The 12,226-nt window shown below is 37.9% G+C and overlaps 1 protein-coding gene across 2 annotated transcripts; it reads right to left on the bottom strand.

Moving 5' to 3' along the window:
- Positions 1-452: 452 nt before the first annotated feature.
- On the bottom strand, positions 453-12,224 carry LOC101267283 (nuclear pore complex protein NUP1). 2 transcript variants are annotated; one of them, XM_010314201.4, is made up of 9 exons: positions 10,030-12,224; positions 9,022-9,068; positions 8,359-8,474; positions 5,767-5,959; positions 5,344-5,643; positions 5,171-5,257; positions 4,403-5,038; positions 3,599-3,960; positions 453-2,659 (listed from the first exon to the last, which is right to left on the bottom strand). In XM_010314201.4, the coding sequence occupies exons 1-9, from the start codon at positions 10,316-10,318 to the stop codon at positions 724-726; spliced, it is 3,966 nt and encodes a 1,321-aa protein (XP_010312503.2). In that variant the 5' UTR covers positions 10,319-12,224; the 3' UTR covers positions 453-723. The 2 variants fall into 2 exon arrangements, with proteins under 2 accessions (XP_010312503.2, XP_025883908.2); XM_026028123.2 differs by having other exon boundaries at positions 8,359-8,471; positions 10,030-10,444.
- Positions 12,225-12,226: the final 2 nt, after the last annotated feature.

The raw sequence follows: 12,226 nt of genomic DNA, 5'->3' as shown, positions 1-12,226 counted from the left end.
ATAATTTAATAATATAACTTTATATTATCGAAAATATTACTCTAGATAGAGAAGAGTAGATAGAGACAAAGTATAGTCATGCCTTGTAAGAGTTTAGACTTGTTAGTGTTTGTCGTAGCACTGATCGTACACTAGTAATTTTTTCTTTTGTCGTATGTTGTTTGTACTTTTTAACTTGAATTTGATGCACTTTGGTCAAGGTTTTTAGAAAACCTATTTTAACTACTCTGAAATAGTAATAAGATCGTATATAAGTACCTTCCCCTAAACTCGACTTAGTGAGTCATATTATTAAAAAGCTTGCTCTAGCCTAATTCACCCTATTGGAATTCCTATGCAAGTTTGGTTAGGTCAATTAGTTTTAAAAACAATATTTTATGGAAAAATAGAAATGAAAATTGAGAGGGGGTTGATTTTTTTTACAATATTAATTGGTAATGTATTAGCACATATTGATCAATTTACTTGTAGATTCATCAAAAGATATATTTAGAGAGAACACTTTCCTTCCTATTATACATGTAGAAGTAGTACAGAAAGTGAAGTTGACTAAACAATATGGTGAACCAAGACACCCTTCATCTCCCCTACAAATACAATACAAAATCATTCATGTCTTGTAAAAACTGTAGACAAAATTGTGACCTTTGATTGCTGTGCTAATCATTCATTCTCTTGCCACTTGATATCTATCAACAAATCGAAGATCTTTGTTTAGATTTCTCATTTCCTTCTGTGTTTGCTTCTATTAACTTTCACAATCTTCCGACCTGATTTGTCAGGACCACTGCTACCCAGAGAGAAGCTCCCTCCACCGCCAAATTCTTGACTGTTTGATGCTGCAAACAGAGAAGAGTTTTGAGGTGCTACCTGCACTAGATTGCTTGATGCTGCAAATGGAGATGGATTCTGGGGAGCAGCGTGACTCTGCTGGCCGCCAAACTGGAATGGATTTGGTGCTGAACCAAATGCAAAACCACCTGGAGAAGGCGAGACAGAAGATTGCCCAAAAGAAACTGCAGGTGCAGGAGCCTGCACAAGATCCTCGGCCATGCTGTCTTCCATGTTATCATTGTTTCCAGGGGATGCAGCAAACGCAGAATTACCAAACATGGGCTGTGAAGGTGAATTTGTGGAGGAAACTGCACCAAATGAAAAAGGAGAACCGCTTGCAGCGCTGGGTGTTGACCCAAAGACTACTGGTGACGTGCTCGGAGTAGCAAAAGAAGATGAAGATGCTCCAAATGTAAACCCAGAGGGAGTAGAAGAACTAAATGAGGAAGTAAAGCCAGTAGACTTGGGGAGTTGCCAACTAGACCCAAAAGTTCCAACAGTGCTAGAGGCTTGTGAAGAGGCCGAACTAGCACCAAAGTTGAATGGACTAGGATTAACTATGCTACCAGCATTTGTCAAAGAAGCTGAAGAACTGGCACCAAAACTGAAGATGCCAGGTGTAGCAATAGTGGAGTTTTTGCCGGCATTTGCAGGGGAAGTCGAAGAACCACCACCAACATTAAATATGCCAGGAGTAGCTGAAGTATTGACAGAACTCGAAGAGGAAGATGACGAATTACCACCAAAATTAAATATACTGGGGGTAGTGCTGCTGGAAATTGCAACAGAATTTGTTGAGGAAGCTGAAGAACTACCACTAAAGGTGAACATCCCAGGAGCAGAGCTGCTGGAGATAGGAGATCCACTGTTTTTTGAAGGAGGAGCTGCAGCACTGGCACCAAAAGTAAATATGGCCGTCCCATTTGTAGGTACACTTGAACTGCCTGCTGCACTGGAAGCTGATGAACTAGCACCAAAAGTAAATATTCCGGAAGCAGCACTGCTGGAGCTAACTATGTCACTTTTTGAAGGTGAGGCAGAAACTTGACCAGAAGTACCAGGCACAGAACCAAACACCGGAAAGTTTGCTGTGGATGGCGATGAAGCTGACGAACTGAAAAGAGCAGGCATGCTCCCTGAGAAAGCAGAAATGCCAGATCCACCAACAGAAGTCTCAGCACTAGCAAGTGATTCACCTCCTGTACTAGAAACAGAACCCTGAGACTGTGTACTACTTGTAGTAGCTGTGGACATTACTGATGAACTAAAGCCAAAAATACTATTTCCTGAGCCTGTAGCTGACAAAGATGCACCCCCAAAAGGTGAACTCTTCAAGTTGCCAAAAGTAGGTCCAGTCTCAGATTTGGCTTTCACATCTGTAGTTTCTGCAGCGGAAGTTGTTGCTGGTGCTGAAACTGCTTTTGGTGGAATCGTGGGGAAACCAAATTTGGTAGGAGGTTCCTTCGGAACTAAGGATGTTGCACTGGAACCAAAGAGACTGATAGCAGAGGCATTACTGCTACCTGCTGTAGCAGCAGTAGCACCAATCGTACTAGAAGCGCTTGTCAAAGAGACAGCAATATTTGAGCTGCTAGTCGAAACATCATTTGTAAAATTACCCAATGTCAAGGCAGAGGTGGCTGAGAATGCAGGACTGGTAGCAAACAGTCCATTACTTGAAGTGCTAGGTGGAGCACCAAATGAGAAAATACCACTTGTTGATACTGCTTCTAATTTGCCGTTGCTGTCCACAGCCTTCTGTGAGCTATTCCACTGAAAAGGATTAGGCCGACCATCAGTTGGGCTGGACGCTAGACTGGACAGGCTGCACACATTTGAACAAATATCAGATGCACTTTCAGGTAATCTTGAAAAGGGTGCATATAACACACAAGAACCCTACTCATTTCTTTATTCATCATGCATATTTCCCAACTAACTTCTACAGATAGTTAATTTTCTGAAGTCTTTCATCTTCTCTCCCTATTAACTCTTGGAGTCCTCATTTTTTTGCTAATCACAAGAAAGATTTGCTCTTAGGTTTCCTTAATTCGCAATTACATCGGAAAACAAAACTGCTACACTTAGATGAATTGAGAGTGGATGAGTGATAATAAGAAAAATATCATATATTTAGATCGTGTAAGAGACCTGGGATGTTATTTTTCAATTAAATTTCAAAGACATAAAGATACCAGGCATGGCAAGGAACAAATTGTAAATGTCACCATGATACTCAGTAATAGTTCTCTTCGTCTTTCGGCACATCAAATTTAGGGTCCCAGAAGCTTGAAATAATCCCAAAATCACAACACAAACTCAAAAAACTGAGCATGTTTCATCACTTAAGAGTAAATTTGAACATACACAAGCTCAGATCTACCTTGGAATTCTTCAAATGCTTACAAATCTGTAGATCATTTGATTGCTCATCGTTTTGGTTGACTACTGACTTTTTAGTCAGCCATGGCATTTTCACAGTTCTATTGAGAAATTAATCAACATACCAATCTCTATTTCGAATTTTTAGTTAGTAGATTTAAATTAACTAAGAGAAGGGAAAAGAGCCACCACTAGTGTCCCAAACCCATACATATTGAGAAGTACAACTAGCATTTCACTAAGAATAAGGTTGTTGAAGCAAGATATTTGCAACAAAAAGGACACAGATAGCCACGAACATCATCATCAGAACAAAGAACAATTCAGATGAAAAATAATAAGAGTCAATTAATCATACAGGAGTATACTATAGTAGGATCACCTGCTTACTGGCTTTGACCCTGTGACGGGGGTTGATGGTGAAAATAGGAATGGTGGAACCTTATCAACATTTGTCTCCTTTGATTTGTTAGATGCAGTTGCTAGTAGGTTAGAGTTTAGTGATTGGGAACCTGCACTTGACAGGAATATGGTGTTGTTGACAGCTGCTGCGCCAGTATCAAGAGTCACCACATCAGAATTTTTGCATAAAACCCGTGAAGGGGTCTTTGCTTCCAGCAAATCAGCTGGTTTGCTTGTGGGTTCAGCACATAGGGGCTTCTGGTCAGCAGCAGAAAGTTCCAGCTTCCCTCTCCCGTCAGCTAACTGAGCTGAAAGCCCATTCTCTTCTAGCTCAAAAGAATCCTATAAACACACCAAAACAAAAATACGTCAAAAAGAATGACTATCATCTTAATTTGTAATGACCAGAGACAATATCAACCTCAAAAGAACTGTAAAGAATGTGACTTAGAACAAAATAGCAAAGTACTCTGCAAATTGAATTCATATTGGCCAGTGAAGCAGCACAAGTCACACAAAATATGCTAATACCAAAATAACCGGAGGAAACAAGTATACAGCAGAATTAAGCACCTAACCAAATGGTCACATGGATCTCTACAATGGGAAGGAATTTTATCAACAGAAAAATAACAATTCATAAACAAAGGCCTCTCTTTTTTCTCAAAAAATACCGAAAGAAAGCTGTTAAACATTATGCACAAAAAAGGCACTACCAATGTCAATTCAAAACTTGTTATTGCAAACCAAAGAATCCAATGCACTTGAGACAAAAGATGCGCACCTCATATGCACTCATCTTAAAGGCTCGTTTCTTGTAAGGATGTTGAGCTGCAGACTTATTCTTTTCCAGAGAATTGGCTTCAACATTAGGTTGAGTATCTTTGAATGAAAAGATTGTATCCTTGTTTGCTATAGCAGTTGACTCGCTCGCATGTCCATTTTGTTTAATTTCACTTTGCTTTGATTCTCTGGGATTGGGAGAGAGAACTTTAGACCAATTCTCCAGCTTATAGCTATCCTGTCCGCTCTGCAGCAGTTTGGGTGAATCCAAATCCTCCAAACTTCTAAGAGCTCGCCCATGAAGCATGTTCTGTGTCAATTTATTCTCTTTCCCTGCAGCTAGTTTGGATTCTGATGATTTTCCCTTTGGAGTTAGCTTTTCAAGTTGCTCCAATATCTTTGCAGCAGTCTCACTGGACTTAGGAGGGATGGCTACATGCCTTGCAGGCGTGATTTTGGCATCTTCAACATCTCCAGCAACTTTTGATACCTCTTGACGCAGGTTAACTGCAGAAGCAACTCTTGAGCTGCCACGTGAAGTTCCAAACGATAGGGCATTTGGTCTCTGCCTAATCCTACGCATGGGACCAACAGATCCAAGATCATCATCGAGGACATAACTCCTTCTTTTGAGGGCCTAAAAGAGTTAAAAAATAGATGAAGAAATAAGGAAAAGAAAGAAGTAAAAAGGATAAGCTTATTTGACAATCACACAGGTTCGCAATGCAAATGAGCTCAGAACAACAAAATAGTAATCTGTAATGAACACCTGTTTAGAACCAAAAAGTACATCGTGCTCCGACACTGCCTTAGATGATGAAGACCCACCGTAGACATAATTTCCTGAGCTGGTAGCCTGGAAAGTAGATCAATTTTAGGACAAAAAAGTCCAGTCACACATAAAGGATTTCCAACATCAAAGTAAACAGAACGCAAACAGACCTTCTGAACATCAGTTTGACGAATTCTAGAGTATGGCGTACGAGCCATGCTATATATAGCAGATCTTCCATGAGATTTTGGAGTGGCAAACCCATTTTCTCGAATCCCGGGAAAACCAGCAGTCCTGGTCGTCACTGATGGAATGGGTGATCTTTGGACATGTACATTTGTTAGCAGTGGTGTATCTTCTCTCACAACTAGACTTCGCGTGCTCAGCATTGATGGAGACACCTTTGATGGCCTACTCCCCATGTAGGCTTTTGCAAGCTCTGCGGGAGATGCAATATCATCTTCAAGAATCTGTAAGAAAGAACCATAAATATGTCAGGCTACCAAGAATTTATTAGACTCTTGCAAGGTCAACAGAATTGAGTATCCATAAAAAAAGTAGTCAGAAAGGAACACTGGGGAATATGATCTAACCCTGGAATTCATGACAGGAGTTGGGACATATCCACCGGGTGTAACCTTCAGAGACCTATTTACTTCCAGCAAGCTGCTGGAAGAATCCAACGCAGGTCTTGATTGAATCGCCTCGGCTCTTTTCTCCTCTTCTCCCATAGGGATGTCAACAGCTTTCGAGTGCAAAAGTTCCGTCAAGCGATCAATCTCAGTTCTGCACAGAGAACATTCCATATGTGTAAATCATATATTCCTTAAAATCAAGCAATAGAAGATTTCAATAAAGAGTATTTTCCAAGTGCTTGAACCTATAACTTTCACTTCTACCACTAACAAGTGTGTGTACCTATTACTACTTAAAAAAAAAAACTCAGTAAGATCAAGTACAAAAGAAAGCTCAAGCAGATAGTTCCGATATAGAATTGCTCAAAATGCCAAAAGCTAAAAGAGCAGACACTTGAGAAAATGCTCCATCAATAATTAAATTCAGTTGATTCCCCATTCTCTATTTGCAAGTAATATTATGAAACTGCACATAAATGGTGTCCCATCAAGAATAAGATTATGTGGCATTCCCTTGTTTAGTTGTTACTGTGAAGTTGTACATAGAGACAACAAGAGAGAGAGCAGAAGAAACTGGAGAAGGAAAATTACCAACAGAAGAAGGTAGTTGTAACACTATGTTCTTCTTGAATACACATCAGTGATACCGACACCAACACAATGTGAAATAAATGCTTCCTCAAGTACTATGCAAGCTAAATTTAGAGGAAGTGTATGATCATGTCATTTAGGAGTTTTGATTAACTTAATCAGAAATATGGATTTGAGTCAGTATGGAGCATTTGGACTGGAAAATGTATATCAGCTGTGAAGCTTTCAGAGCTGTGCATGGTGAGAATCAGTGGGTTTCTTTTCCTCCAGTAGGGGCTTGAGCCAAGGTGATCCATTATCTCTCTTCTAATATATATTGGTTATAGTCTTAAGCAAAATGTTAAAAAGTTGATGTTGAAAGAAACTGGCTTAAGGGCTTCACTACAGGAGCTAGAGCGCAAGAGGAATTGTTATACATTTACAATGACGACAGGAGCTAGAGAGCAAGAGGAATTGTTATACATTTCTGACAATGACGACACCCGTCTTAGAGAGCAAGAGCAGATAAGATTTTTGGGTAAAGAGGGTGTTCAAGTTGGCTTGTTTTAAGTAGCTTTTGGTATTTGAGGTTTTTTTTTGGAGGTGTTTGGGGAAGACCCCAAAAAATGCTTTTAAGCACTTCTTTAGTATAAAAAGTACAAAAATAAGCTAAAAGCCATAAGTCCGTTACCCCCAAAGTTATGGCTTTTAGCTTTTAGCGAATAAACTACCTTCGAAAATACGCCCTAATTCTGCTGGTTTCAAAGGGATAACTATTCTTTATCAGAAAGAAAAGATAGTTGAAGACGAAAGGGAGAATAGAATAGGGATATTTGAGGTGGGGGCAGTTAGTTTTTGACAGAAATTAAATAGAAGGATGATTGTTGCAACTTTTGAATTAGTTTGCGGATGTTTTTTGTATACTATAATATAACACAAGGATGTACTTAAGGTTTGAATCATAGTTCAGGGATGTGTTAAACCACATCCCAATTATTCAGATATAGACGTCTTAACGTTAATGAGAACAAATGATGTCTAACACAGCATAATTTACCGAGAAGAATGATTAGATGTGACAATTGTGTGCTTTGTGAAGAGCATGAGGATACGTGTTGTGTACTTATAAACTGGAATGACAAAACAACTATGGGACACAATACTGAACTTGCTGGAACTTCAGGGGTGCATGCAAAGAGCTACCAAAGATTTGTTGCAATGGAGGTAAAAGAAAAAAAAAAGAAAAATAGGAAAACGTGAAAAATCATCCTTGTAAGTTGTAACAATTTTTTTGGGGAGGGGAAGGGGAGAGCCGAGGACCATTGGGGTGATGTGGGAAGAGGACTATAGAAGTTATGATGGAAAGAGGGCATTTTCTCCATTCCAGTGTTATCAAAAGCGAAAACCGCAAAAAGGCTCTATGGCCCGTGGGGGCTTTAAGTGCGACTTTGATGAAAAAGGCGCAAAGGGAGAAAAAAATAGAAATATATATGTTTAGGCCAAGACTAATAATTATAAACATGAATGACAAATATATGACCAAAGAAATTGAAGAAAAAAAATTATGATTAGTGAAGTATCAATTGTTTAGCAACATTTCTTGCTAAGATAATCATTGGCAAGGAAAAGTTTGCCTTAGAACCCTGATGACCACACTAAAGCGAAAATAAATTGAGGCGAAGCGCTCAACAAGTTTTGAGCCTCGCTTCAGGGCTTAAGCGCTCTTAAAGCGTGCCTTTGATAACACTGCTCTATTCAGAATATTTTCTTTTAGTTTTTTGGAATGGGGAGGTAGATGTACATGACGCAGATGAAATGATAGAATCTCTAAATTCAATGAACGTGCAGTAGCAAACTGGTTTTTTGTTACTTTGTAATGCACATGCCTGCTTCTACAGCAACCAGTTATCACATTTTTCCAGTAAGGAATTATCATAAAGTTTCTTTTTTAGGCACCCAATCAATTACCACAAATCTTACTTTGTAAATGTCTTCTGCTTCAAGAGCTGCTCAAGCTCTGAGAATGCGCCATCCCCAGAACTGCATGCATCATTATCACCTCCTTGTCCTGCCACCACCAGCCCTCCAGCATACTCCTTCATAGAGAGAAAGAATTATTCCACATGGAGGCCACTTTTTATCAGCATTAACCATATATATACATTTAAGGTAGATAATATTTTCTTAATAGCAGTGCTCTTAGAACTAAAAGTGCAAGGTGTGACAAGATTCATGGGGCTAGAGGTGAAAAGTGAAACGCATAATTTACAAAAAAAATACTAATTAACATGTATGAGTTTAGTACTACAGTAATCAACTTGTAACTAAAATAACTAATTTCATTATACCATACACAGTAATACCAATATTACTAAATTTTGATTATGTGGAAGACAGGTTATCCACATAGTCAAAATTTTGTAAATCAGCACATTCCTCCTACAAGATTTGCATGGTGTGTTATCAGCTTTCACCAGGAATTTGAAGTGAGACATACAATTCTTTAAAAGATTATGATTCTAGCAGCAAAAAACAATACACAAGATGCAATGTCTTGGAAGACATATAATCACATAATCAACTAAGATTTGGTTATAAAGGCATCATACCATTGCGAACACAGTTCAAGTATAATAAACTTACATTGGGATGTGACTCCTGAGGCAGTTTCTGTGATTCTTGGCTTGGTCCTGTTTATAACAAGAAAAAAAAAATATGTCTCAACAAAACCATTGCTAAAAGCAGAAAAGAAAGAGAATGCTACTAGTACACCATTGGCAGATCAATTCCTTATCAATAATACCAATCAATCAGCTGCGCCTTAATTCCAATCTAATTGGTGAGTTGGTGTCAACCAAAGGGTAGCATTCTAACAGAAATTATTGCTACTTACAACCAAAATAACTAAATAGCCAGTGGGTTTCTCGGCTGATAACAATGAGCAGAAGGGTGGGGATAATGGAAATTAACCAAGATAGTATGTCTATCATATCAACAAAGTCAAAAATCAGATAATTTTAAGAAAACAGTTCAATGCATTCTCAGTGACTATATAAGTTCAGGTAAAAACATGTCACACTGTTCATTAAATTTGAGCCCCTGGGATATTCCAAAAAAGGAAAAAGAAGAACTTCACCTCCTAACTATATAAGCTCAAGTAGCAAGTAGAACAATATAGACATGTCAAACCTCATAACAATGTCAAACATGGTAAACACTCCATCTTGTTAACTATAAAAGCTCAAGTAGCGGCCCAAATCAGTAAGCAAATGCTCTACTATAAACCTAAATGAACACAACTACTGGTTTCTCAAGTTTCAGGATCAGACAAAGCAAATTTACAGCACCAAACTTCAGCAATGAAAGAACAAAAACTCTTTTCCCTCCTGCACATTAATATATTTATCATTGAACAACCTACATGCACTCAGATCCAATCGTCAAGATAAAGTTCATCCTTTGTTCCTCCAACAAAAGCAAAACGAACTCTTTCCTCCAAAATACATCCAATTTTTCACACTACACAAGTTCAAAAATCGCATAACTACGTCTCACATCGAAAACAACACCAAAATTACATTATTTCCTTTAGCAAAATGATAAATCTCACAACTTTATCAATAAATAGACGTCACAGAACTGAAAACAAACCTGGAGGTGGAGGTGGAGGTAATGGCGTGGGAGGAGGAGGAGGAGGAAGGCGTTTACTGAATATGGAGGAAAAGAAGCGGTGAGCACCGGAAGTTATGAGCTTTGACGCCGGATCAACCACAAGCTTTGTCAGCCAACTAGGGTTCCGGAGAGCCGTCGGTGGACGATCATACGGAGTCGTCTGGTTCCGTCGTAACGGTCTCTTCCTAAACTTCCCTCCGGCTCCTCCTCCTCCTTCATATGCTCCCGCCGACGCTGACGCCGCCGTCCCATCACCCGCCGTCGACATTTTACTGAAAGCTTCGAGAAAAACAGAGAAGAGAGAGAACACCGCACCAAAGTACCAAAATTGAAGAGAGAGAAAGAGAAATGAAGAGAGGGAAATTAGGGTTTTATTTTGTTGGACAAACACAAAATGCTATGCCCCATTATTGTTTCGATAAAATAGTACCAAAAATATTATTCCTCTCATTTTCCAAAAATAGTTATATTAAATTATTTATTCAAAACAAAATTAATTATTTTCATATAAAAAGACTTTATTTTAAAACAAATGCAAAAATAAAATAGTAATAAAAACTTCCAATAAAAAATTTCTATAATTTATGATTGATTAATAATGTTTTAAACTAAATTATATCAAATGCATATAATATCTCATATTAATTTGAATCTCTTAAAATAAAAACGAAACAAAGAAAGTCATATAAATTTTTATATGTTAAAATACAATAGCAATATACCTAATGTAATCGCATAAGAGATCTGAAAAAAAGATGAATATTTTCAATCTTATTCACACTTCGTAAAGATAAAAAAAAATATTTTCGATCTACTCCGCTTAAAATAAAAATATGATGAGGAGCGTGAGTATAATTAATTATTATTATTATTGCTCCGATTTGTTGTGTTTTTTTTTCGATTATTTGAACGTTGTTAAAGTTGGCGGGCCAGTTTGGGGGACCAAGTTATTGGCGCCTGTGACTGTGACTTTAGTATTACTCAGCTTATTATGTCTAATTGTGATTAGTTTTTTAGATTAGTACAGTACTTAGCCTCAAAAGTACACTACACTTAGCAAATTATTTGTACAATTTTTCAGTCTTCAAAATTGTTGACCGTTACACAACAATAACTACGTATCAATCGAAATCACGTATGTCTGTGTAAAGTGATGTGCTTTAACATGTTTTGAACCTCGCTTCAGTTAAGCTTGGGACTTGACAAGTGATAACAATGTGTTCTATAAGAAAGCCCTTTTGGTCTGATTCAAACTCAAAACACTACAAAATCTCACCTAAATCAGAGAGTAGAGTTCATAGGCAGAAACTTGACTGAAAGAAGATCATTGATGAGAAATCTCATTCCAAAGAAATGAATACTGTAAGCAGGAAGGCTGTGTTTGGTTCACAGCAGATAAATCAGAGAACCCCTACCCAGTTGGCTACAACAGAAACCTAACATTAGCAAACATCAAAATGTAGTTGTGTGAGAATGGCAATGGACTCCAATGAAAGAGGGGAAAGTGAAAGGATTTGTATAGTGATTTCGACATTAGGATGTCCTAGAAGAATGAAAGGATTAATCATACCAAAATCAACAATGAAAATAGAGTAACAAAACCCAGACACAGTCCATAGAAGTCTAAAGAAACATACACAATACGTAAACAAAAGCAAAACAGTGGAGACTAACCAAAGCGGAGATAGGAAGAGAAGTGATGAACCACAGAAAGCAACAATTTAACCTTATTCGAGTACCCAAAAAGGAAAAGAGAAGAAGATATTGGGAAAGTTAACTGAAAAGGGAACACGCGTCCAACACATTGGAAGCAAGAATAGAAACAGGGAGAAAGCATGTAAGAAAGGTGACAAAACACTCAGTGAAAGAAGAAAGAAAGTAAGGGAAAAGTTAATCTACCTGTAGCGATATCTAATTTACACAAAAAGGTCTGCAAAAACAATTGAAAGAAACCAAACTAACCAGACTAAAAAGAAATGAATAACAGGTGTAAAAAGACTTTCATATGCCAAATGAAGGTTCTGAATCGATGATCTCTAAAAAGAAATAAGCGTCAGATATTTAGATGTTCATCAAGAACAGTAGGAAACTAAGTAGTAACTCAGAAATTCACATACAAATGGAAAAGAAGTGTAGATAAGTTACCTATTTCAAAAAAAAATGGAAAAAACGTATA

This window comes from Solanum lycopersicum, chromosome 11 (assembly GCF_036512215.1).
Source record: "Solanum lycopersicum chromosome 11, SLM_r2.1".
In the NCBI taxonomy this organism is placed as follows: domain Eukaryota; kingdom Viridiplantae; phylum Streptophyta; class Magnoliopsida; order Solanales; family Solanaceae; genus Solanum; species Solanum lycopersicum.
Note: the sequence above shows the minus strand (reverse complement) of the source record. Positions and strands in the feature narration are given on the sequence as shown.